Source organism: Buteo buteo, chromosome 9, assembly GCF_964188355.1.
Source record: "Buteo buteo chromosome 9, bButBut1.hap1.1, whole genome shotgun sequence".
Classification (NCBI taxonomy): Eukaryota; Metazoa; Chordata; class Aves; order Accipitriformes; family Accipitridae; genus Buteo; species Buteo buteo.
The window spans coordinates 40,377,290-40,401,901 of record NC_134179.1 but is presented as its reverse complement, the minus strand read 5'-3'; the positions used below and the strand labels follow the sequence as shown (position 1 = coordinate 40,401,901).

Below are 24,612 nucleotides of genomic sequence, written 5' to 3'. Positions count from 1 at the left end.
GCTTCTAGTCTGCTCTCGTTAGACCCCACCTGGAGCAATGCACCCAGCCTGGGGTCCCCAGTACAAAAAAGACAGGGACCTCTTAGAGCAGCTCCAGAGATGGACTGCAAAAATGGTAAGGGGGCTCTAGGACCCCTCTTGTGAAGAAAGGCTGAGGGAGTTGGGGCTGCTCAGCCCGGAGCAGAGAAGGCTATGGGGAGACCTTATTGCAGCCTCTCCAGATATAAAGGGGACTCGCAAGAAATTCGGAGAGGGACTTTTTGTCAAGGTCTCTAGCGATAGGACAAGGAGCAACAGTTTTAAACTGAAATAGGGTAGATGTAGATTGGACAAAAGGAAGAATTTGATGATGATGAAGGTGGTGAGACACTGGAAAAGGTTGCCCACAGAATGATGGGATGCCCCATCGTTGGAAGTATTCAAAGACGGGTTCAACAGAACTGTGAGTAGCGTGATCTAGTGACAGATGTCCCTGCCCATGGCAGCGGGGTTCGACTGGATGATCTTTCAAGGTCTCTTCCAACCACTACCATTCTCTGATTCTATGGTAAGATGGCTCTACGATGAGGCAGCGCACTGCACTGTGTCCCTCCCTTTGAGAATGCGAAGGTTAGGATGGGTTCTCCTGGGCTCTCCTGGGAAGCTAGTGCGTACGTCTTGTCAAAACCACATTCCCTCCTGACTACTTGCATCACAGCGTTGAGTTTACTGAGGAAAAACAAAAGGTGTGCACGACAAAGTCGACGGTAGTCACTGAACTTTGTTGGGTAATTCTATCCCGGTCCAAAGAGGCAGTAAAATTTAGAAACTAGAGCATCAGCTGCTGCATGAGCAAGCATACTCGATGCAAGCCTCTGTTGACAATCAGTGTGAAACCATCCCCAACAACCCCCTCCCAGAACCACTCCTGAGCAACAGCTCTCCGCCTGGCCATCTTGGGAGAGCATCTGCAGGGGAAAGGATGACACGGAGGCAGGGGCTGTGATGCAGAAGAACTTTAATGAGTCAAAAGAGGGAAACGAGGTCGATCCAAGCGGAGGCCTCAGTGCAGGGAGCAGCTTTAGCAGGGGAGGCACCTCCTGCCGCAGTAGCGGCTGCCAAAGCCGGAGAGGCCAAAGCCCCCGGAGGAGATGGGCACTCCCTCAGAGCTGAGGATGCTGCCAACGGCAGCGGAGGTGGAGGATCCCACGGCGGTGTTCTGCGGGAAGGAGCTGAGGATGGGGCCGGGCAGGGTCACCACCACGGGGGAGGGCTGGATGACGACGGTGGAGTCCTGGCACTGCCTGACACAGGGCTCGTTGCAGCTGTTGGCCAGCGGGGTCGGGCCGCAGGGCTGGCAGGGCTGGCAGGGCAGGCACTGGTTGTAGCAGGACATGTCGTGGGTCCGGAGGTGCACCTGGGAGAGAGGGCAGCGGGGAGCAGAGCACAAGGGTTGGGTGAGGAGCAGCCTGTCACCCCACCATGAGGAGACAAGGCACGAGCTGGAGGCAAGAGCCCATAGCTCACCTCAGCCAAGCCCCAGCCTGTCTCCATGCCACACTTTCAGCCCCCTTCCCTCTCCCATGATTAAGTAGCCCCACGACCCAGCATAAGATAGGGTGTGTGCTGAGAAATGCTGGAGGAGGATGCGGAGTAGGAGTTAGGCCTTCGTACTCACCTTTTTCCCAAGGAGATGGAGGCGAGAGGAGTGGATGAGAGAGTGAGGAGAAGGGCCCGCTTTTATACTGCTCCTGCACCGCCCCAGGCCCACAGTCACTGCACGCGGGCAGTAATTTTCCAACAGACTCACCTCCAAAGCAAAATATCCTACCTAATGGCACAGGTGGTGTTTTTGTTTCCGTCAACGCTGCCATTTCATTTCCTCGTTTCTGACTTGCTTGGTCTGCCATGCAGGCTCCTTTCATGTGCCGGCATGAGACTCCCAAGGATATCCCGGGCAGGGCTGCGTCAATTTGGGCGGAAGATGCCTCCCACGTGCTGGAGGGGTCCTGTGCAGGCAGGGGATGCTGGCTTGGGGCAGTGAAGTGCGATTGTTTGCACCTCCCTTTGCAGGAAGAGGCCCGGCTCTGCCTGCCGCTGCTGTCTGCGTATGCGGGGTTGGTGTTAGCAAAATCAAAGCCCGCCTGGCGTTGAATCAGGCAAAGCACGTGGAGGGCAACAAGAAAGTCTTCTTCCAGGTAGGTCAGCAGCATAGTTAGTAGAAGCACCGCTTAGCAACGACTGAGACATCAGTGCGTTATCACCATTATTGTCATCCTAAATCCAAACCAGAGCACTCTACCAGCTGCCAGGAAGAAAATTAACTTTATTCCAGCCGAAACCAGGACACAATCCGAGAGACCAACTACCAAAATACGGGCTGGGGAAGAGGGCAGTGCAGGGGATTGAAATCTGGCATGGCTGCTGGACTGCAAGGGTTGTGATGAGCAGCACCAAGTCCAGCTGGCAGACACTCACTCCTGGTGCACTGCAGGGGCCCAGCCTGGGGCCAATGACGTTTAAGCCCCTTTATGCAAAGTCCTGCAGTGGGGGAGGAAGAACCTCCTGCACTACTCCAGGCTGGGGCCGATGGGCTGCCAAACAGCTTTGCAGCGGAGGATGTGGGTCCCGGTGGACACCATGAGGCAGGCCTGCACCCTTGCAGAAATGGCATTTGAAAGCATCCTGGGCTGCATTAGGAAGGGGTTTGCCATCAGGTCACGGAAGGTGATCCCTCTTCTCTGCTCAGCAGTGCTGAGACCACAACTGCCTCCCCAGGAGGGCAAGGCATTGCCTTCAGTAGCCAAGCTTCCTGGGATAGACTCTCCCTACCCATGGCGAGTCACGCTCTAATTTTGGGTTGGCCGTGTGTCAGCCTCTTGGCGTGAGGCCAAGCCGGGAGCGCGTGCTGTCTGCGGGCCGTGTCCCATGCAGGGCTGAATTCCCCTGCAGCCAGGGCGGTTCCATCCCTGCCCCAGGAAAACCATGTCCGAGCACTGGGCTTGTGCCCAAGTACACAGCTCCAGGGAGACCCAAGGGCCATTGCCCTCAGCATGACCTTCTTGCCAGCGCTCCCACAGCTTGGGGGTGGTCACAGCATGGTCAGTGTGTTTTGGAAAAGTGGCCAGGCCTTTGTGTCTCCTGCAGGTCAGTGTCCAAAGCATTTGGCCAAAGTGCATGGTAGTGTGTGGAGAATGGGAGGAACGAGGCGCTGTCCTGAGCCCCAACACACCCCTTTGTTAGTGGGGAGGGACCTGAGTCTACCAGGCTTTTTCAATAATCATGGTGTTCAGAAGGGTAACGTTTTCCTTTTTCATGCCTGCTGAATGGAGTGATCAGAGACACCCATAGACTGTAACAAGTGGGGATCACTTCTTTGTAAAATAAACCAGTAAAGGATTAAGGGAGAAGGATGTGTCACATCATCAGGGACAGGAGTCTTTGGGTACCCAGGATGCACTGTTTTGGCAGCAGGATATCTGGACATTCCTGTAATGTGGGTTGAAAACAACCTCACCAAATTTCCCTAAACCGATGTCCCTTTCCTGCACAGACCCCTCCTGCACTTGTTGGTGCATATTCTGCTTGTACTGATGTGTTCCTGCCCCGGAAGTCCTTGGGCCTCTCATCCTCGTACATGACGGGAGCCTCTGTGGTCTCATGGGTATGTCTGAAATGAGGAAATGAAATGGCAGCGTTGATGGAAACAAAAACACCACCTGTGCAATTACGTAGGATATTTTGCTTTAGAGGTGAGTCTGTTGGAAAATTACTGCCCGCGTGCAGTGACTGTGGGCCTGGGGCGGTGCAGGAGCAGTATAAAAGCGGGCCCTTCTCCTCACTCTCTCATCCACTCCTCTCACCTCCATCTCCTTGGGAAAAAGGTGAGTCTGAAGCTCTTTCTCTTCCTTCTTTTCTTCTTCCTCCTCCTCTTCCTCCTACGGGATTTCTCAGCAGAAAACTGCCTTTTGTCCTTGCTGGGTCATGGAGCTCCTTGTCATGAGAGTATGTTGGAGGTATTGGGTGTGATATGGAAAGTGGTTGGGCTTGGCTGAGTTGTCTCCTGAGCTATGGGCTAGGAGGGGATCTCCCTGGGCATGTTTGCTCTTCTCAGGGCTCTTTTGGGCTGAGAGGATGGTGAGGACAGTGGGCCTTCCTACACAGCCTCCAGCTCTCATCTCCAGCTTGTGGCTTTTCTCCCTTGTGGTGGGCCTACAGGCTTCTCATCACCCAGCCCTTGTGCTTTCCTTTCCCCCCTGCCCTCTCTCCCAGGTGCACCTCCGGACCCACGACATGTCCTGCTACAACCAGTGCCTGCCCTGCCAGCCCTGCGGCCCGACCCCACTGGCCAACAGCTGCAATGAGCCCTGTGTCAGGCAGTGCCAGGACTCCACCGTTGTCATCGAGCCCTCCCCCGTGGTCGTGACCCTGCCCGGCCCCATCCTCAGCTCCTTCCCACAGAACACCGCCGTGGGATCCTCCACCTCCGCTGCCGTTGGCAGCATCCTCAGCTCTGAGGGAGTGCCCATCTCCTCCGGGGGCTTTGGCCTCTCCGGCTTTGGCAGCCGCTACTGCGGCAGGAGGTGCCTCCCCTGCTAAAGCTGCTGGCGATGGCCCTGGGCAAGGCCACCGGGGACCCAGGAGATGGAACCGCACTGGGGACGGAGCGTTGGCTTGTTGCTTTCAGACAGCCTGAGCAACACCAACACCCCTTGCAAAAGGACGGGGCTAGGCTGGGCTCTTGGGAAGCACAGCCCTTGCCTGCCTTTCCCCTCCTCCACTCTCTACTTTTCCTCCCATATCTTTGTTCTCTTGTGCTCCCCTGGGCTGTGAGCACCACAAAGCCAGCCTAGAGAAGACCTGCTGACCCTGCAGCCTCTGTGGGGCAGGCAGATGTACACTTGGCAGGATCTCCACCACAGCCATGGGGCACATTCTTTTCTGCCCCTGGTGCTCCCTGCACCGGGATCTCAACTCAGATTGATGTTGTTTCCCTCTTTTGACTCATTAAAGTTCTGCTGCACCCCAGCCCATGGTTCTGTGTCATTCTTTTTCCTGCAGATGCCCTCCCAAGATGCACAGGGAGAGAGATGTTGCTCAAGGTTATTTCTCGGAGGAGGTGTTTGGGTATGGTTATGCAGTGACTGGTAACCTAGGTTTGCCCAGAGTGTGCTTAGGCATGCATTGAGTTACTCTCTGCTTTCTAAACTTATCTGCCTTTTTGAAAACCATCAGGCTGATAATATTTCAGTTGCAAAACTGATTTTACTCTGAATGACACCCTTGGCCAACCTTAAACGCTGTGGAGGGAAAGTGCACACAGAAAGTGCACTGTGGTTCTATAATGCACCAGAATAACTTGGTCCACATCTGGTAATCCTTCCAATGCCATGAAATTTCTATCTTCTGGATTGGCAGTCCACTTCCCATGGAAGCTGTATGTCAGTGTCCTTTTTGTTCTGCAACATTTTCCTGACTCTGCAGCAAGAACTGGAAGGCTGGAGACAGCAAGGTGGACAGTTGTTTGGGGCAGGAGCTCAGAACTCTTGGCTCAGTGTGGATCCTGCAGTACAGATATGCCCATCACCTCTCGTAGGATGGCCTGGCAGGGGAGTTGTGCTGTGCCCCTGCTCCAGGTTGCTGGTCTGCTGCTTCCCAGAGCCCCAGGGAACAGCCTGTAGTGCCTGGCCCTTGTGTGCTGGGACCAGGACACCTCCAGCAGGGTGAGAAAAACAGGAGCTGCTGTGAAAGTTACATCCCACTTCCCACTCCCTGTCATCTTGCGTTTCTCCTGGGTCCCTGAGTACTCAGAAAGCAGAACTGGAAAGGAGGGAATAGCAAGGCCTAGAGGTGTTGACATGTAGGAAGAAAGTGATAGCCACAGCATGCTGCATGGCATGTGTGAGCACGAGAGAGACTGGGATATCCTAATACTGTTAATAGGAAAAGGACTTTCAATTTCCTGCTATCCCTGCAGGATATTGATGTATCTGTGTTGTAAGAGGAAAAAATCACATCTGCAGGACAACAGAGAGCTCCCACAGTGATATACAGCTGTAGTGTGTTAACCTCAGCTGGCTACCAGGTGCCCACCAAGCTGCTCTATCACTCCCTCTACTCAACAGGACAGAGGGAGAAAATATGATGAAAAAGTTCATGGATTGAGATAAGGTTAGGGGGATCACTTACCAATTACTGTCAAAGTCAAAATAGACTCACCTTGGGGAGAAGAATTGAATTTAATGCCAATAAATAAGAGTAGGATAGTGAGAAATGAAACAAATCTAAACCCAGTTTCCCCCACCCCCTTCTTCTCAGGTTCAACTTCACTCCTAACTCTTTTACCTCCTCCTTCACCACCCTGAGCTGTGTAAGGGGGTAGAGAATGGTTGTGGTCAGGTCATAATGCTTGGTGTCTGCTGCTCCTTCCTCCTCACACTGCTCCCCTGCTCCAGCATGGGTTCTTCCCATGGGAGACAGTCCTCCAGGAACTTCTCCAATGTGGGTCCTTCCCAAGGGCTGCAGTTCTTCACGAACTGCTCCAGCGTGGGTCCTTTCTAATGGGTGCAGTTGTTCAGGAGCAGACTGCTCCAGTGTGGGTGCTTGGAGCACCTCCTCTCCCTCCTTCTCCACTGACCTTGGTGTTGGTAGGGTTGTTTCTCTCAGATTTCCTTACTTCTCTCTCTCAGCTGTTGCACAATGTTTTTTACCCATTCTTATATATGTTATCACAGAGTTGCTACCAGTGTCACTGATTGACCTGGCTTTGGCCAGTGGCAGGTCCATCTTGGAGCCGGGTGAAGCTGGCTCTATCCAACATGCGGGCAGCTTCTGGTGTCTTCTCACAGAACTCCCTCTTCCTCCTGCTCCCTTCCTTTCCCCTTCACTACCAAAACCTTTCCACATAAACCCAATACAACAACTATAAACATTGGTCCTAAGTCCATCAGAAGAGACAGTAAGAGAGAGAGGAATGGATGGAGAAAGGAAAAAGGAAGCAGGTTGGTTTGGGGATCAGGAAGGAAATGCCTTTTTCCTCTCTGTCTTCTCTTTTGTTTTTCAGCAGTAACAGTACCTTGAGAAAACAGGCAGAAACCCACATGTGATCCAAAGTTTCACAGCATTTTGCCATTATTCAGTAGCAGCTCCCTGCAGACACCTATAGCAAGTGTGTGTGCATTTGTAAGAGCCTGCCACAGAGTGTTTGCCTATGTCTAGAAGAATTTCGATGTATTTGTGATGTCTTTTCTGTCTCTGCTCTGCAGCTTGCAGTCACAAGTGACAAGATAAATCCGCTGTCATGGGTGGTTATGCTGACACAGCCATTGATACATGTAGAGGGAGCGAACAAAATACTCCACCTGGGACAGAAGGTTCTCGCCAGAAGAGAAACCATCCAGCTTTTTACTATGCTCCTTTGTCTTGGTAATTCTGTCTTTACTAGGGAATAAAACACTGGAGGAGATTGGCAGTATAAGGTCAAATTTTATCTATAAGTCACAGGTGTCACATCCCCAACTTCCTATGAAAGTCGGGTCCTATGGGTGGAATCCCATCCTCTGGGCCAATGCGTGTCCCTTTTGCCCCAGAAGTCCCACCCCTCTGCTGGACACATGGCCTGTTTATGCCACCCTTTTTTGCCCCTTAGTTGGAGAAGTCACCACTCTGTAAAACATCATAGTACACATATTCACAAGATGCACAGACCCCAGCCTGGCAGCTGTGCTGCCCCAGGGAGCAGCTTCCCCTTGGAAAGGGTTTGGTCAGCCTGGAGCCGAGCCCTGGGCTCCTTCTCTCTGGCACATTGCTTTGGATTGGGATAGAGGGTGCCACAGCTGAACACCAGGACAAACGAAGGCATGTGATGCAAACTTTCCATAGAGCAGGTGTCTTTTCTTATCCCATGATGTCTCTGGAGAGGGAAGGACTGGCTAAAGTTGTCTTCCACCCTCCAGGTTTTGGCACCTAGTGGAGATACTGGTGTTTTCTGGCAAAAAAAAAAAAAAGAAGAAAAAAAAGAGAAGGATCTGATTGTTCCGGGCTACCTTGGGCTGCAGAAAACCATGGGAACCATGCCACTCCCAGATGATCCTGGTTCTTTACAGGTGTGTCCTGATTTCAGCTGGGATAGAATTAATTTTCTTTCTAGCAGCTAGTAAAGTGTTACGTTTTGGATCTAGTATGAGAAGAATGCTGATAACACACTGATGTTTTTAGCTGTTGCTAAGTAGTGTTTAGACTAAGTCAAGGATTTTTCAGCTTCTCATGCCCAGCCAGCAAGAAGGCTGGAGGGGCACAAGAAGTTGGGAGGGGACACAGCCAGGGCACCTGACCCAAACTGGCCAAAGGGGTATTCCATACCATGTGACTTCATGTCTAGTGTATAAACTGCAGGAAGTTGGGCTGGGGGGGCAGATCGCTGCTCAGGAGCTGTGAGAGACTGAAAGAGTTAATGTCTCAAACATTGTGGTGGGGCAAGTTCAGCTTAAAGACAAACCCTGCACAGCAAGGAACCAAGGTGAAAAGCCCATCAGCTCGGACATCAGCAACAGGAGGGGGAGGGTGTGCTGGAGAGTGTGCAGCTCCCTGTTCTGATAAGCTGTTCTGATACAAAGATCAAACAATGGCAATGTCTGCAGGGAAGGAGAAGTTACTCCCCAAACGACCCCCAAGCCCAAAGGCTCCGGTTCCCACCCGAAGGAGGGCCAAGGATGATAAAAGGACACCGACTGAAACCCCAGGTGTGGAAGCCCACTGGGAACTGGACCCCTTGGCTGACTGGACCAACGCTGGACCCAGGACCGGTGAAATCTTTCTCTCTTCTTTTTCTCTCTCTGTCGTCTTCTCTCTTTCCTTTTCCTTTTCCACAATCCCTACACCTCATCTGTTTCAGGACATAAACTGTTGACCAAGTCTGAGACTTAGAGTGGATCCAGCCGCCCCTGGGCCCTTGTCTGAGGAGGATTCTAGAAAGTGAGAGGGTCTGCTCTGAACCTCGTGACTCAACAGGAGGGATGGTACCATCCCTCCCAGTTTTATGTCATCTGCAAACCTGCTGTGGGTGCACTCTATGCATTGTCCAGGTCACTAATGAAAAGGTTAAACAGTAGAGATTAGAAATGACGACTAGAATTATTTTATTTCAGGAAAACCCTAACAGAACTCAAAGGACCAAAATAACAGCAATACTCTCCGCGGATAGGGTCTGCATTCTCTGCCATGCCTTGATCGGAGGTCTATCTGATACTATACAATTGGACCCAGAATCAGCCTTTAACATTGGGCCAACCTTCCATTTAGAAATGGATGATTCCTTCCCCAACCTTTTCAAACCCCCCAAATTAGTCAGATATGGAGACATAAGTGTCTTTAAAAAAGAAGGGCACCCCCTGCCTCTTAGCCAAAAATATGGGAAAAGATGATAAACTTTCCCCTCAGCCCATGCTGGATTTGTGGTCCATATTTTTGTGACATGAATTTGATCACAGCTCTTAGGTCTGATGTTTCCTAGGTGGTTCTTATCTTTCTTCTCTGTGCTTTGTTTAGGCCCTCTGTGTAGCTCATCAGATGCATTTAGCTCTACCTGTTGATTACAGAGAGGGCTGGAAATGGCAGCTTGGGAGAAAAGAAGAAAAATAGGGCTGTTTGTTTTTTTCTTCATCTTTGTTATGGATGCACGCATAACCAAATCCAACAGGTGTTAAACCACAGATTTATTCTTCAGCAAAAGTTAGTTGGAAGTCTGGTAACATTTTATAAAACCACAGGCTCAATGATGTGAAGAGAATTAATACTACAGAGCCGACTTAAGAATCCCCAAGATTTAAAATGATGGCTCCAAAATGCACCTATCACTCACCTAAAAGCTGAGGGCTCTCTCCCTCGAGGAGTTACCTTGGGCAGTGCCCCAACCCAAGGGGGAGTCCCCGACTGCAGACCCGCTGCTCCGAGGAGGACTGATTCCAACATGTCCTCCGGCAGGACCCCGTTTATACCCCTGTTGAATCTGACCTGTGATCGTTTAATCCCTATTGGCCAAGAGGGTCACCTCAGTCTACCTGGCACGTCTTGATTGGCCAGTTCAAATTTCAACCTGCGGCCTCCAGGGTTTCCTTCCCCTTCTCCCTGCCTGGGGAAGTTTCGTTTCCTGCTGGTGGGATGGGTGTGTGTGTGGGAGGTGTACTGCCACAATCTTGTTTGGCTTTCTGAAGGTCTGAAAGCTCCAGGAGGTGCCACAAGAGTTAGCTAAACTGTTAAAGAGAGCAAAATCAAGAAGGCACACCTCTCATCCCACAGGGATGCTATTCCCATAATGTGCAGAAATACCTTTGTGCAGGTTGTTAGCTGCTGGGGCAGCACTTAGACATGTGGGATGACCTGATTAGAGAATCAGAGAAAACCCTGTTAGCTCCACAGGCCAAATCCTGCCTAACAGCAACCTGATGTCAAATGGGTGTGAATGAAGGAAGCTTTTGGCATCTTCTGGTAACACCTTGAAGAGAAGGGTCTGAGCCAGGGTTCTAACAAGGAAAGAGGCTTAAGCAAATACACTCCCAGACAGGGAGTGAGCTGGAGTCTGAAACTAATGACTTTGTTTTTCCTCATTGGTACAGACTTGGAAGGATGAAAAGAATAAATTTCTCAGGTCTGATTTTCAGGTTGTATAGAAGGCTTAATCATGAGTTGGTTAATTTAAAATGCTTGTCTTAGCTGCAAGAATGTCAAACAGTGTGACTGAGCTGAGATTTGGGAGCAGAAGATGTGTTTTCTGAAGGTATAATCCAGAAGCGTGATTACCTGCTGTCTTGGTCACTGCAAAACTCCCACCAAAGTCAGTGCTAATGCGAGATGTCAGATGAGATGATTGTAATGATCCTTTGCGGTCTTAAACTCTGTGTCTGAAACATGCGAGTAGGGGTTGTATCGGATCCATAGTGAGAGCGTTTCCAGGTCACGCTGTTTGGTGTTAAATCCCTGTGCAGGGTGGATTGCAGCTGCAGGTTTCCGCTCTGTTCACAATACCAGGTAGGCTGTGCTCAGTGTTGCTGTCTGGAGCGCTGTTACATAGGCTGCGGTAGCAGACCAGGGGAACTGCTTAGCAGATGAGCCCCCAATGTGTCGGTAAGCCATGAAACTCCTGGCCATGTTGTGGGTGCTCAAGGTTTATTAGAATTCAAAAAGTGATTAGGGAAGTTCATGGGAGAAACATCCACTTGAGTCTAAGTACGGAGAAGCCAAGCTCTGGCTCAGGAAGTCCCTAAGCCAGAAATCGCTGGAGGCTGGAAGCATAGCCTAAGGAATTGCTGCGTTTTGCTTGCCTTGTTCTCATACTTTGGCCTCTGTTGTTGGCAACTGTTGGAAATGAAGCAAGCAGTGACTTGGTGAGGCAAACGCTCCATACCTGCACATATTCAGAAGGCGTCATAGCAAATGCCTTATGAGTGGCACAATCTTCCATTAGTATCTGCAGGTGTGCTGTATTCCTTCCTTGGCAATATAGAGAATAGCATGAATATGGACTCAGATGATGTGATCTGCTTATGCAAAGCAAAATGGTAAATTTGCCAGGTTATTTCTTCCAAGGAGAAAATTATTGACCTTGCTTTTTCTGGCATACCAGCTACTGTTACAATGATGATGATGGTGACACCAACCAGACAGAAAGGCCAGCAATAATTCTTTCCTGCCCATTATTACAAGGCATAAAGCAAAACCCAGTCTGAAACCAACACTGATCTGGCTGTGCTCTCTTCACAAATGTGGGAGGCGGTTCTCATATGGGTTGAAATTCAGGACTGTTCATACTGACCTTTCCAAAACCACTCCTTTTGATCTTCTGATACGAACCTGTGTATTTCTATGTTTGTATCTTACCAGTGATTTGCAGCCCAGAGATAACGTCCAATAACAAATATGTAGAAGTGTAGAAGTAAACTTTCTGAACTCCTGGGTGATTCATCTCCTGACAATACATTTTGGCTGCACATGTAAGGACTGGATCTTGCTCCTGAGACTATTGGCTCAAAGAAGCAATAACAATGTGGTCAGTCAGAGCACTATTTTCCCTGGGAATTTTGTTGCATGAGGAAGCAGAAGAACTTTAGGCTTCCTATGTTTGTCAACATGATCTGCCTTCCAGCAGCTTTTTATATTTCTGTCACATTAGATTCCCCCACTCCCCCTTATTTCTGTCTATCTTAATCATAATATTGTAATCATAGACTTTCTACCTCATCCAAGATTCAAACGCTGGTTGATAACGTTATTTGATAACTCCAGATGCACCAAGCAAGAATAATAGGTGAAGTTTGCTTTCCTAAAGTCCACTGAAATGACTCAAAACATTGCCACAGATTTATTGTTTGCATCTATGTGCGTTGCACCCTCCATTCATGGCATGTATCTTCAACGTGCTTGGTTTGAAAGAGTAAGTTGCACAGCTGGTGTCAGAAGGGCTGGTGTGGCTCACAGACAATCATCTGGAGCAAAATTATCTTGGTGTTTCCATAATTAACTGCAAGGGTGGCTGAGGATTGAAATGAGATGAATCATTCAATGGACCCAACTTGAAAGGTGGTTTTTTTTGGCTCCAGCACTTCAAGAGCAGGCCAGTATGTAAAAGCTGTGCAGTAAGGATCATGGCCTTAGGGCTGGCATTTCACAATCATTATCTCAAACATCTTGGGCCAGAGATAAATGAACAGTTTAAGTCATCCTGAACTCCTGTCCTTGCAATGCTTTCATTGCAGACACTGCTTTGTTCTCTCTCCAGACTCAACAGTAGTTTCCATGGTGGGAGAGGAAGAGCAAGATTTTCTTACAAGGCAGATAAAGATTCTTCATGGGAACTGTATTGGCAGAGCAGTTAGGCAGTCTCTGTGTATCCCCAGGAGTTTGTGCTTCAGCTTTGCCCTGCATGCTGTGGAGGTTGTCTCTAATAAACTCAGCTGCAAAAGGTCATTCAGACTGGGCAATCCACAGGCGAAAACCCAGGAGTGCAAGCTGCATAACTCCTTCGTGTGCTCTTGGCTACAGAAGCTGTAATGTTTCAGATGCACCCACCTAATGGGCACCAGAGCTGCTGAAAGATGGCTCTGGTTTCTGTTCTCAAACTATACTAAAGGCTTGACCCAGGCCCTGTGCAACCATACTCTTTGTTGCCTCTACTGCACTTACCTAGAAGAAATGAAAAGTACCTAAAGCCTCCCAGTAGACCAGCAGCAGCCTCCAACCTAGCTGACCTTTGTAAATGCTCTGCTGAGATGGTGCTTACGTCTGTTGTGTACGTTTTGTTTGCAGAACACACTGGAGCAATGCAGTGTCTGTGCAAAGCCCATCATGGAAAGGATCCTCAGAGCCACTGGGAAGGCCTACCATCCCCAATGTTTCATTGCGTGATGTGCCATCGCAGTCTGTATGGGATCTCCTTCACTGTGGATGCTGGTGGGAACATCCACTGCATCGAGGATTTCCATAAATATAGCCTAAGCTGTTGTCAGTGGCTTTGCTTATTGTCTTTCTCTTTTGTTCCTAAAAATTCTTCTTTTTTAGTCTGAGTATCCAGAAAGATCTGAACCCTCTGCCACTTCCTCCCAAGGCTCTTAAATAGTAGGCAGAGCTTTGCTCCAAGCAGGCATACTGTGGTGTACAAGATTAATTGGTTAGGAGCTGATGCTGCATCATGTCTGTTTCACTTAGATCTGAATTTATGGATATCCTCTGTGTTCTTCCATTCTAAATGCTCTGCATTCCCCCTGCTTTCCCCTGCACTCAGCATGTGCATGTTTCTCCTCACTGCCTGTACCTGCACTTCCACATCAGTGTCTCCCTGCTTCTTCCAATGAGCAATTAAGAGAGGTCCTGTACTGTTGCACTCTGCAGGTGTTTGCTTACCAGCTAGAGGAATCTAGGTGGCCACAGGATGCTCACAGCTCCTTTTGTTTCTAGTTGCTAATTAGCTTTTAAAAGCTGATAAAAATACAGCCCTAATAATAATTTATAGTGAAACTGCTATTTGAAGTAAGTTGAAAGGTATAGTTGCAAGCACTTTCTGTCACTGCCACGCTACCACCCCCATTGTCACAACTCATCTATGGAAGACAAGTAGAAATAATCAGACCACAAATGCTTCCAGTTCTGGGAACTGCCAGCAGGTTCCTACCTGCCTGTCTCAGGTGCGCGGCTCCCCTTGGGCAGCCTGGCCTGGCCTCCGACAAGAGGCGGCAGTTTACAAGCGGGCACGAGTGCCCGTGAGGATGTTCAGGGCCCTTGTGACCAAGAGGATTTTGGAAGGTCGAGCCGTGGCCTGGCTGCACCAGTTGGAGGCTCCCAGCGCTGGAAAACCTGGTTCTGGCACTGGGGAGCCTGGGGCCCGGCAGAGGTGGCTGCTTGGTTCCCTTAGTTTGGCTGAGCAAGTACTTCAGCCACAAGGCAATGGGAGTAGAAAGGTTCCCTGGGGCAGAGGCGTGGCGTCCCAGGCAGCCCTCAGAGTGTTTTGTTCCACCCTTTGGGCTGAGGTTTGGAGGCAGCTTTGAGCTGCTGAGGGAGGAGAGCGCGCGAGCCGGCAAGACTCAGCTCCCGCTTCCTGGGAGCTCCCTGGGCACCTTGCTGAGTGGAGAGCGTGACAGGGTCCAGGTTTTGCCGGCAGCCTTGGTGGGACTGGCAGAGGCGGGTGACACACGCGTGTCGGGCTGGAGAGGAGCAGGGCAGTGGGTTGCTGGGCCTGTCGGCGCTGGAGGGGGGAAAAGGGGAGTCCCGACCCTCCGGCAAAACCGGGAGCTATCCTTTGGGGAGAGCGGAGGCCGCAGGTGGCACGTGGCAAAGGATGGGAGACGTGTTGTGAGCAGCGGTCGTGAAAGGGGGGGCAAGAGTCTACGCATCTCTTTTGCAGATAACGCAAATCCTCCTACGTAGCGTTTCTACGTGCATGCCTAGAGAGACAGAGAGCGAGCTGTCAGGAAACAGACCACGCCTGCACTTAGACACTCCGCCTCTTCTAGCTGTGCTGGAGGAAATGCTGGCAGCCTGAGTGGGGCTGGGCAAAATCCCCCAAGATGTACAAAGAAGATTCAAGTCTGCGCAGGGAGAGCTGAAATGCTGCAGGAGCAACGGCTTGTAGTAGGAAGCCACAAAGGGAGGTGGGCGAGGGAGAGAGAGGCTGTAGCTGGAGAAGTCTTGTGGCCAGGGGTGCACCTGGGAGAGGTGGCAGGGAGGAGCACAGGGGTGTGTGAGGAGCAACCTGTCATGCAACCACCACCACCACCACCACCACCACTCCACAGCTGCCACAGGGAGAGGGGCCCTCCTGAAGCAAGAGCTGCCTGCCAGGGAGAGCTCCCAGGTGCGGCTGGATGCAGAAGCAGCTGCCGGTGCCAGCGCCACCCGCCGGTGCGGCTGGGGAGACGGACTCCTCGCTCGGGCACTGGTTGGGCTCCCCATCATCCGCAGGGCGTTCTCGAAGGCTGAGGAGGGCCTTTGTGTGCCGGGATGCAGCAAGGCAGGCCCTGACGGCTGCGGCTCTGCAGGAGCCAGGGACATCTTCCTCAGCTGCAAGGGACAGTGTCTTGGAAGGAGCGCGCCGCCTGTGTCTCACCGTCCCCTTCCTCCAGGAATGCCGCTGGCTCTCCTTTGTGCCTGCAAGCTCTCCCCAGAGCAACGCCTTTCTGTCTGGCAGCTGGGGGAGCGTCCGGGGAGAGAAGGACCACGCAGAGGCGCAGGCTGGGATGCAGCAGAACTTTAATGAGTCGAAAGAGGGAAAGGAGGTCCTCTGAGTGGCGGCCATGGTGCAGGGAGCACCAGGGGTAGCTAGGAGGCTTTGCCCCTTGGCCAGGGTGGAGTTTGCACCGGGCATCTGCCCGCCTGCCTGCCCGTCCCTGAGAGGGAGGGCGGCAGCAGGCCCTTCCTCGGATGGGGCTTAGCAGGTGCTCACAGCCCAGGGGAGCAGAAGACAACAGAGAGGGGAGAGAGAGAGAGAGAAGAGAGGGAGAAAGAGGCACGTTAGGCAAGGGCCATGTTTTCAGAGAGCCCAGGCGCGCCGCTTCCTGCCTTCCTTTGCAGGTGGAGCCATGGATGCTCAGTCCCTGTGCAAGCGGTGGCCAGGATCTCCGTGCTCAGTCCGTGACCGTCTTCTGGGTTCCTGGGGTTCCTTCCGTGGGTCCGCCTGCGTCGGCTTTAGCAGGGGAGGCATGTTCTGCCGCAGTAGCGGCTGGTGATGCAGGAGAGGTCACAGCACCCGGAGTTGATGGGCACTCCCTGACAGCTGAGGATGCTGCCAACGGCAGCGGAGGTGGAGGAGCCCACAACGGTGTTCTGCGGGAAGGAGCTGAGGATGGGGCCGGGCAGGGTCACCACCACGGGGGAGGGCTCGATGACGACGGTGGAGTTCTGGCACTGCCTGACGCAGGGCTCGTTGCAGCTGTTGGCCAGCGGGGTCGGGCCGCAGGGCTGGCAGGGCTGGCACTGGCTGTAGCAGGACATGTCGCGGGGCTGGAGGTGCACCTGGGGGAGAGGGCAGGGAGGAGCACAGGGGCGCGTGAGGAGCAGCCTGTCCGCCCACCGTGAGGGAGCCAAGGCACGTGCTGGCTGGGGAGCTGGAGACTGTGCAGGGAGGTCCACAGGCCTCTTTGCCGGTCCACCTGGGCACCGAGCAAAAGGAGCCAGGCCCAGGAAAGCTCTTTCCTGGCCAAGAGCCCAAGAGTCCCCTCAGCCCAGAACCAGCCCCCCTCCACGCCAAACCTCCTCCCCGCTTCCCCTCCCAACACAGGCAGCCCCCAGCCCCGGTATAGGACAGAGCTTCCAACTCACTTGCTTCCGAAGGAGAGGAAGGGGAGCAAAGCGGGTGAGAGAGCGAAGAGCTGGGGTGGCTTTTATACTGGTCCTGCACTGCCCCAGGTCCAGAGGAAGCCTCTGTGGAAGTAACAATTTTCTGAGAAGCTCATCTGAAATGCAAAACATCCCAGCTAATGATACGGGCTGTGTTTTGGTTTCCTGCACAGCTGCCTTTTCATTTCCTTGTTTGGCCGTACCTGCTCCTCCTCGAAGGCTCCTTTTCGGTGCTGGGGTGGGAGGCCCAAGGATTTCTGGGACCGGAGCGCATCGGTGCCAGCAGAAGATGAGTCCCAAGTGCCGGAGGGGTCGCGTGCAGGCTGGGGACATTGGCCTGGGGCACTCCTGTGGGCTTGTTTGCAGCCCCATTGGCAGGAAGGGCCCTGCTGCTCCCAGCCCTGCAATCCTGGCCCGGATGCCAAAGGGCTGGCAAGCAGGACGGTGTGCCGCGTCCCCTTTCTCCCACCCTCCAAGCTCTCTCTGATGGTCCCGGGCCGTTCTCTCTGCAGGCGGGTGGTCAGCACTGCTGCTTTCGACACCTTGCCTCCTCATGCTGCTCCGGGGAGGCCTTGGTGTGCCTGTCGGGCCTTCCCTGCTCTCTGGGCTCTCTCTGGCGGTCCCCTACCAACACCAACACCATCAGTGTGTCTGGGGCCTTGTCCTGCCCAAGGGTGCTCCAGCCCTGCCCTGCCAAGGGCCTTCCCCGTCTGTCCTCGGGCGAGTCCACAGGTGCTCATGTGTAGGTAGGGGTGCTTGCTCACTTGCCCTTGTGTGCATACGGGAGCAGTGTGAAAGGAAATGCCGCCGAGGCATGAGGAAAAACTCTTCTACTCTGAGGGTGGCCAAGCCCAGGAGATGTTGCCCAGGCAGCTTGTGGCATCTTTCCTCGCAGACATTCATGGCAACTGGTCCCCACAGCAACCGGTCACCATAGCAACCGGTCACCATGGCAACCGGTCACCATGGCAACTGTCACCATAGCAACCGTCACCATGGGAACCGGTTACCATGGCAACCGTCACCATGGCAACCGTCACCATAGCAACTGACACCCCCAATGGGGCTGCAAACAAGCCCACAGGAGTGCCCCAGGCCAATGTCCCCAGCCTGCACGCGACCCCTCCGGCACTTGGGACTCATCTTCTGCTGGCACCGATGCGCTCCGGTCCCAGAAATCCTTGGGCCTCCCACCCCAGCACCGAAAAGGAGCCTTCGAGGAGGAGCAGGTACGGCCAAACAAGGAAATGAAAAGGCAGCTGTGCAGGAAACCAAAACACAGCCCGTATCATTAGCTGGGATGTTTTGCATTTCAGATGAGCTTCTCAGAAAATTGTTACTTCCACAGAGGCTTCCTCTGGACCTGGGGCAGTGCAGGACCAGTATAAAAGCCACCCCAGCTCTTCGCTCTCTCACCCGCTTTGCTCCCCTTCCTCTCCTTCGGAAGCAAGTGAGTTGGAAGCTCTGTCCTATACCGGGGCTGGGGGCTGCCTGTGTTGGGAGGGGAAGCGGGGAGGAGGTTTGGCGTGGAGGGGGGCTGGTTCTGGGCTGAGGGGACTCTTGGGCTCTTGGCCAGGAAAGAGCTTTCCTGGGCCTGGCTCCTTTTGCTCGGTGCCCAGGTGGACCGGCAAAGAGGCCTGTGGACCTCCCTGCACAGTCTCCAGCTCCCCAGCCAGCACGTGCCTTGGCTCCCTCACGGTGGGCGGACAGGCTGCTCCTCACGCGCCCCTGTGCTCCTCCCTGCCCTCTCCCCCAGGTGCACCTCCAGCCCCGCGACATGTCCTGCTACAGCCAGTGCCAGCCCTGCCAGCCCTGCGGCCCGACCCCGCTGGCCAACAGCTGCAATGAGCCCTGCGTCAGGCAGTGCCAGAACTCCACCGTCGTCATCGAGCCCTCCCCCGTGGTGGTGACCCTGCCCGGCCCCATCCTCAGCTCCTTCCCGCAGAACACCGTTGTGGGCTCCTCCACCTCCGCTGCCGTTGGCAGCATCCTCAGCTGTCAGGGAGTGCCCATCAACTCCGGGTGCTGTGACCTCTCCTGCATCACCAGCCGCTACTGCGGCAGAACATGCCTCCCCTGCTAAAGCCGACGCAGGCGGACCCACGGAAGGAACCCCAGGAACCCAGAAGACGGTCACGGACTGAGCACGGAGATCCTGGCCACCGCTTGCACAGGGACTGAGCATCCATGGCTCCACCTGCAAAGGAAGGCAGGAAGCGGCGCGCCTGGGCTCTCTGAAAACATGGCCCTTGCCTAACGTGCCTCTTTCTCCCTCTCTTCTCTCTCTCTCTCTCCTCTCTGTTGTCTTCTGCTCCCCTGGGCTGTGAGCACCTGCTAAGCCCCATCCGAGGAAGGGCCTGCTGCCGCCCTCCCTCTCAGGGACGGGCAGGCAGGCGGGCAGATGCCCGGTGCAAACTCCACCCTGGCCAAGGGGCAAAGCCTCCTAGCTACCCCTGGTGCTCCCTGCACCATGGCCGCCACTCAGAGGACCTCCTTTCCCTCTTTCGACTCATTAAAGTTCTGCTGCATCCCAGCCTGCGCCTCTGCGTGGTCCTTCTCTCCCCGGACGCTCCCCCAGCTGCCAGACAGAAAGGCGTTGCTCTGGGGAGAGCTTGCAGGCACAAAGGAGAGCCAGCGGCATTCCTGGAGGAAGGGGACGGTGAGACACAGGCGGCGCGCTCCTTCCAAGACACTGTCCCTTGCAGCTGAGGAAGATGTCCCTGGCTCCTGCAGAGCCGCAGCCGTCAGGGCCTGCCTTGCTGCATCCCGGCACACAAAGGCCCTCCTCAGCCTTCGAGAACGCCCTGCGGATGATGGGGAGCCCAACCAGTGCCCGAGCGAGGAGTCCGTCTCCCCAGCCGCACCGGCGGGTGGCGCTGGCACCGGCAGCTGCTTCTGCATCCAGCCGCACCTGGGAGCTCTCCCTGGCAGGCAGCTCTTGCTTCAGGAGGGCCCCTCTCCCTGTGGCAGCTGTGGAGTGGTGGTGGTGGTGGTGGTGGTGGTTGCATGACAGGTTGCTCCTCACACACCCCTGTGCTCCTCCCTGCCACCTCTCCCAGGTGCACCCCTGGCCACAAGACTTCTCCAGCTACAGCCTCTCTCTCCCTCGCCCACCTCCCTTTGTGGCTTCCTACTACAAGCCGTTGCTCCTGCAGCATTTCAGCTCTCCCTGCGCAGACTTGAATCTTCTTTGTACATCTTGGGGGATTTTGCCCAGCCCCACTCAGGCTGCCAGCATTTCCTCCAGCACAGCTAGAAGAGGCGGAGTGTCTAAGTGCAGGCGTGGTCTGTTTCCTGACAGCTCGCTCTCTGTCTCTCTAGGCATGCACGTAGAAACGCTACGTAGGAGGATTTGCGTTATCTGCAAAAGAGATGCGTAGACTCTTGCCCCCCCTTTCACGACCGCTGCTCACAACACGTCTCCCATCCTTTGCCACGTGCCACCTGCGGCCTCCGCTCTCCCCAAAGGATAGCTCCCGGTTTTGCCGGAGGGTCGGGACTCCCCTTTTCCCCCCTCCAGCGCCGACAGGCCCAGCAACCCACTGCCCTGCTCCTCTCCAGCCCGACACGCGTGTGTCACCCGCCTCTGCCAGTCCCACCAAGGCTGCCGGCAAAACCTGGACCCTGTCACGCTCTCCACTCAGCAAGGTGCCCAGGGAGCTCCCAGGAAGCGGGAGCTGAGTCTTGCCGGCTCGCGCGCTCTCCTCCCTCAGCAGCTCAAAGCTGCCTCCAAACCTCAGCCCAAAGGGTGGAACAAAACACTCTGAGGGCTGCCTGGGACGCCACGCCTCTGCCCCAGGGAACCTTTCTACTCCCATTGCCTTGTGGCTGAAGTACTTGCTCAGCCAAACTAAGGGAACCAAGCAGCCACCTCTGCCGGGCCCCAGGCTCCCCAGTGCCAGAACCAGGTTTTCCAGCGCTGGGAGCCTCCAACTGGTGCAGCCAGGCCACGGCTCGACCTTCCAAAATCCTCTTGGTCACAAGGGCCCTGAACATCCTCACGGGCACTCGTGCCCGCTTGTAAACTGCCGCCTCTTGTCGGAGGCCAGGCCAGGCTGCCCAAGGGGAGCCGCGCACCTGAGACAGGCAGGTAGGAACCTGCTGGCAGTTCCCAGAACTGGAACTGCAGTGCTCAGGCAGAAGGAGACAAAGGAGGCGGCCAGGGACACAGCCCTCACAGCCACACCCAGCAGGGCAAAAGGCTCCCTGGTGAACTTCCCTGCCCACCCAGCGCACAGGCAGAGGCGGGGCAGCATCTTTGTCACAGCACACCTTCATCCCGAGCAGTGCTGCTTTCCTCCTGCGTGGTGGCACCAGTCCCAATCTGTCTTGGTGCATACTCACTCTTCTTGAGTTTGAGCTTTCTATGTATGCTGCCAACAGTGGCGTAGGTGGAGGAGCCCATAACTGTGTTCTGTGGGTAGGACTGAGGAGGGGTCCAGGCAGGATCAGCACCACAGGTGATGTCTGGATGACAATATTAGGGTCCTTTTACTGACTGACACAGGGGTCCTTGCAGGTCTTGACCAGTGTGTTTTGGCTGCAGGGCTAGCATGGCAGGTATGGCAGGCACTTGTCATAGCAGGACATGTCTCTGCACCAGAGGTGCACCTTGTGGAGAGGGCAGGCGAAAGCGGAGCATGGGATTGGATGAGGAGCAGCCTGCCATCCCACAATGAGAGATTCAAAGTAGCTGCTGTGTGAGGAGGTAGAGTCTATGCAGGGAGGCATACATAATTTCTTGCCTTTAGGTCCCAAGGACCCTGCAAAAAGCTGCCAGGCTCAAGGATGCTTCTGCCTAGCTCAGAATCCACTTAGTCAAATTCGCATTCTCCCGTCATACCAGACCTTTTACCCACCTCCCAATTCCATTACAGGCAGCCCTATGCTTCATCACAGGACTGAGCTGATCTGTCTATTGAGGCAAGACCACACCCTCGTAGAAGAGAACAGAGCTTCTAACTCACCTGTTTCACAAGGAGTAAAAGGGGAGTGAAGTAGATGAGAGTTGAGAATTGGCCTGTCCTGCACTGCTCCAGGCCTAGAGGAAGCCTTTGTGCAAGTAATAATTTTCTGAAAGGTTCATACAAGTTGCAAAACATGCCAGTTAATTATATGGCCCATGTTTCAGATTCCTGCATTGCTATCTTTTGATTCCTGTGTTTATGCCATGTTCATTTCCCCATGGATATTTACTTTGAGGTCTGGAATGAGAATTGCAAGAATTTCCATGGCAGGAGTAGGTCATTGCTACCATAAGGTGCATCTGAAGTATTGGAGGGTTCCTGTTGTGGTTTAACCCCAGCCAGCAACTAAGCACCATGCAGCTGCTCACTCACCCCCTCGCCCCTGCAGTGGGAGGGGGGAGAATATTGGGAAAAAAAGTAAAACTCATGGGTTGAGATAAGAACAGTTTAATAGAACAGAAAAGAAGAAACTGATAATGATAATGATAACACTACTAAAATGACAGCAGTAATAATAAAAGGATTGGAATATACAAATGGTGCACAGTGCAATTGCTCACCACCTGCCAATCAATGCCCAGTTCGTCCCTGAGCAGCAATCCCCCCGCCCCCACTCCCCCCAGTTCTTATACTAAATGTGACGTTACATGGTATGGAATACCCCATTGACCACTTTGGGTCGGCTGCCCTGGCTGTGTCCTGTGCCAACTTCTTGTGTCCCTCCAGCTTTCTCGCTGGCTGGGTGTCAGAAGCTGAAAAATCCTTGACTTTAGGCTAAACATTACTTATCAACAACTGAAAACATCACTGTGTTATCAACATTCTTCTCATACCTAACTCAAAAACATAGCACTGTACCAGCTACTAGTAAGACAATTAACTCTATCCCAGCTGAAACCAGGACAGTTCCCTTACAGGCTGGAGACATTGGCCTGGGGCACTCCTATGGGGTTGTTTTCAGCCCAATTGGCTGGGAAGGCCAAGATCCTTCCAGCCCTGCAATTCTTGACCAGACGTCCAAGGATTCCCATGTGTGAGGACAGCTGCTGCTCTACCTGCAGAACTGCTCCTTCAGAAGAGGTTCTCTCACCTTGGCACTGTTGAAGACAAAGACACATCAGGGAATTCATCAGAGACTGCCCCTGAGGCCCAAGGGATGCAGGGCTTCTCTACTGGGGCATGGGGTTGTCAATTCATGAGAAGTCCCGACCTGTCACTGTTGCTCTGTTGCATCGGACTGGCACCCTGGTTTCTGTCAATACCCCTGTGGCCTGACTCAGCCTAGTTGTATCTGGGCCTTTCTGACAGAGCCATAAGAAGAGCAGCAAGCACTGCCTGGGACATGGCCATAGGCCACAGATCATTGCAGACTAACTTCTGCTTTTCTTTCTTCATCCTTCCCTTCCTTGCTCCTTCTGTCCCTCCATTCGTTATTCTCTGCCTCTCTCTTCTGATCCACTTGGGCCGATGTTTCACAGCTATGTCCTTGAGGATTAATCTCCTCTACTGCAGTTTGAAATTTCTGCCCTGGCAACACAAATTCAGTGAAAATTTTGAAGCTGTGGCCGCTCTTATCTTATTAACATTAATAGGCAGTGCCACTCTCTCTTCTGGCTGGCACATACAATGAAGCATGCTGTGGCCACTGATTTCTTCTTGTATGTGACAACCGCCAAAGATCCCTCCTTCCTCCATTCTGGCTTTGATTTGTGGATACTGGGACTCAGGAGCCATCCTGGCTGACAGGAAATTGGAAGCAGGATGCAACTTTCTCAGCTGTTCTGTGGGTCCCAGCATGAAGGCCAGACACAAAAGGCTGTTTCTGGAATCTTTGAGCAACAGGACAGCAGGAATCTGGGAGTGGGGCACAATACAGTTGTCCTCTAGTGGCATCTTAGCATGAGGTGATGGTCATTATTGCACAATGGGACCACACTGAGCTGAGAACTGAGAGCCCTTGCCCTCACCACCTTGCTGTCCCCAGCCCTTGTGTTCTTGCTGAAGAGCAAGGAACAGGAAGCCTTCTTCCACAAGAACTTGCATCACATCTCTAGGTTTGCTTCCTGGAGTCTTTCCTTGCTCTGTTGCTGTCTCTCACTTTCTTAGAGACACCATGGGCCAGACCACTGCCAACCAGAAAAAGGGCCTAGTCATGGTGGGTGAGAGACACCTTTCAGACCCACCCACACCTACCAGAGCTCTAACTTTCACACTATGGTCTGATACCAGCAGAGGAGAGGACAAGTTCCCCCCAGTTGTTGTCATCTCAGGCAGCAACTGGCTCCAAGGAGAGCAGCCCATTCACCACATTGCCAAACACCACAGTGAAATTCAATGTCCTGCACTAGAGCAAGTCAAGATGTCCTCCTACCTCTGTGCTATGCATGATATCCTGCTGCTGGGAGCTTTCTTGGCTGTGCAAAAACCTATCTGAGGGAGCAAGTGTCTCTGTGCAAGGCTGAGCTCTAGGGAGGTGGTCCTCAGCTCTCCCCTGGCAGTGTTATTTCCCCTATTCAGTCAGGGATCTCCAGTTAGAGATCCCTTTTCCCATGCAGAAAAGAACTTGATGAGTCTTTGTGAACAGATCAAAGAATCTGTGCAGATGGGGCATTTCTGAAGAATCTAAGGCATGCTGCTTCAGTGGAAACTGGACCCCTGAAACCAAGAAGGGGAAATCACCTGGGGTGGGAAGGAGATTTTCTGTGTGTTTGCTCACCCCTGTGACCACTTGCATAAATTTTTCCCCACTCTGTGGGAGCTGATCACAGGAGGGCATTTAGGTGAAAAGTGCAGCAGTTTTTCTTCCTGGTAGTTTTGTAGGACAGGACCGGGAGTAAGGCATGAT

General features: G+C 53.2%; 2 protein-coding genes and 2 pseudogenes across 2 annotated transcripts; 2 read left to right on the top strand and 2 right to left on the bottom strand.

The window, feature by feature from the left end:
- Positions 1–980: 980 nt before the first annotated feature.
- On the bottom strand, positions 981–1,689 carry LOC142035031 (feather keratin 1-like). The gene is made up of 2 exons (XM_075036847.1): positions 1,658–1,689; positions 981–1,396 (listed from the first exon to the last, which is right to left on the bottom strand). Exon 2 carries the CDS (start codon positions 1,373–1,375, stop codon positions 1,061–1,063), a length of 315 nt encoding a protein of 104 aa, XP_074892948.1. The 5' UTR covers positions 1,376–1,396; positions 1,658–1,689; the 3' UTR covers positions 981–1,060.
- Positions 1,626–5,007, top strand: LOC142034897 (uncharacterized). Its single transcript, XM_075036720.1, has 5 exons — positions 1,626–1,632; positions 2,053–2,177; positions 3,533–3,643; positions 3,732–3,863; positions 4,252–5,007. The coding sequence occupies exons 1-5, from the start codon at positions 1,626–1,628 to the stop codon at positions 4,576–4,578; spliced, it is 702 nt and encodes a 233-aa protein (XP_074892821.1). The 3' UTR covers positions 4,579–5,007.
- A 10,690-nt stretch (positions 5,008–15,697) lies between these two features.
- LOC142035030 (feather keratin Cos2-3-like) lies at positions 15,698–16,916 on the bottom strand (annotated as a pseudogene).
- Positions 16,917–18,116: 1,200 nt separating this feature from the next.
- Positions 18,117–19,333, top strand: LOC142035029 (feather keratin Cos2-3-like; annotated as a pseudogene).
- Positions 19,334–24,612: the final 5,279 nt, after the last annotated feature.

What these genes read in the sequence shown, in the direction of transcription:
- LOC142035031 (XM_075036847.1), bottom strand. Translation starts at nt 1,375, where the DNA reads ATGTCCTGCTACAACCAGTGCCTGCCCTGCCAGCCCTGCCAGCCCTGC.
- LOC142034897 (XM_075036720.1), top strand. An exon ending in GAGCCTCTGTGGTCTCATGG is followed by an intron (nt 3,644 to 3,731) that starts GTATGTCTGAAA and finishes TTTGCTTTAGAG; the next exon opens with GTGAGTCTGTTGGAAAATTA. An exon ending in TCCATCTCCTTGGGAAAAAG is followed by an intron (nt 3,864 to 4,251) that starts GTGAGTCTGAAG and finishes CCTCTCTCCCAG; the next exon opens with GTGCACCTCCGGACCCACGA.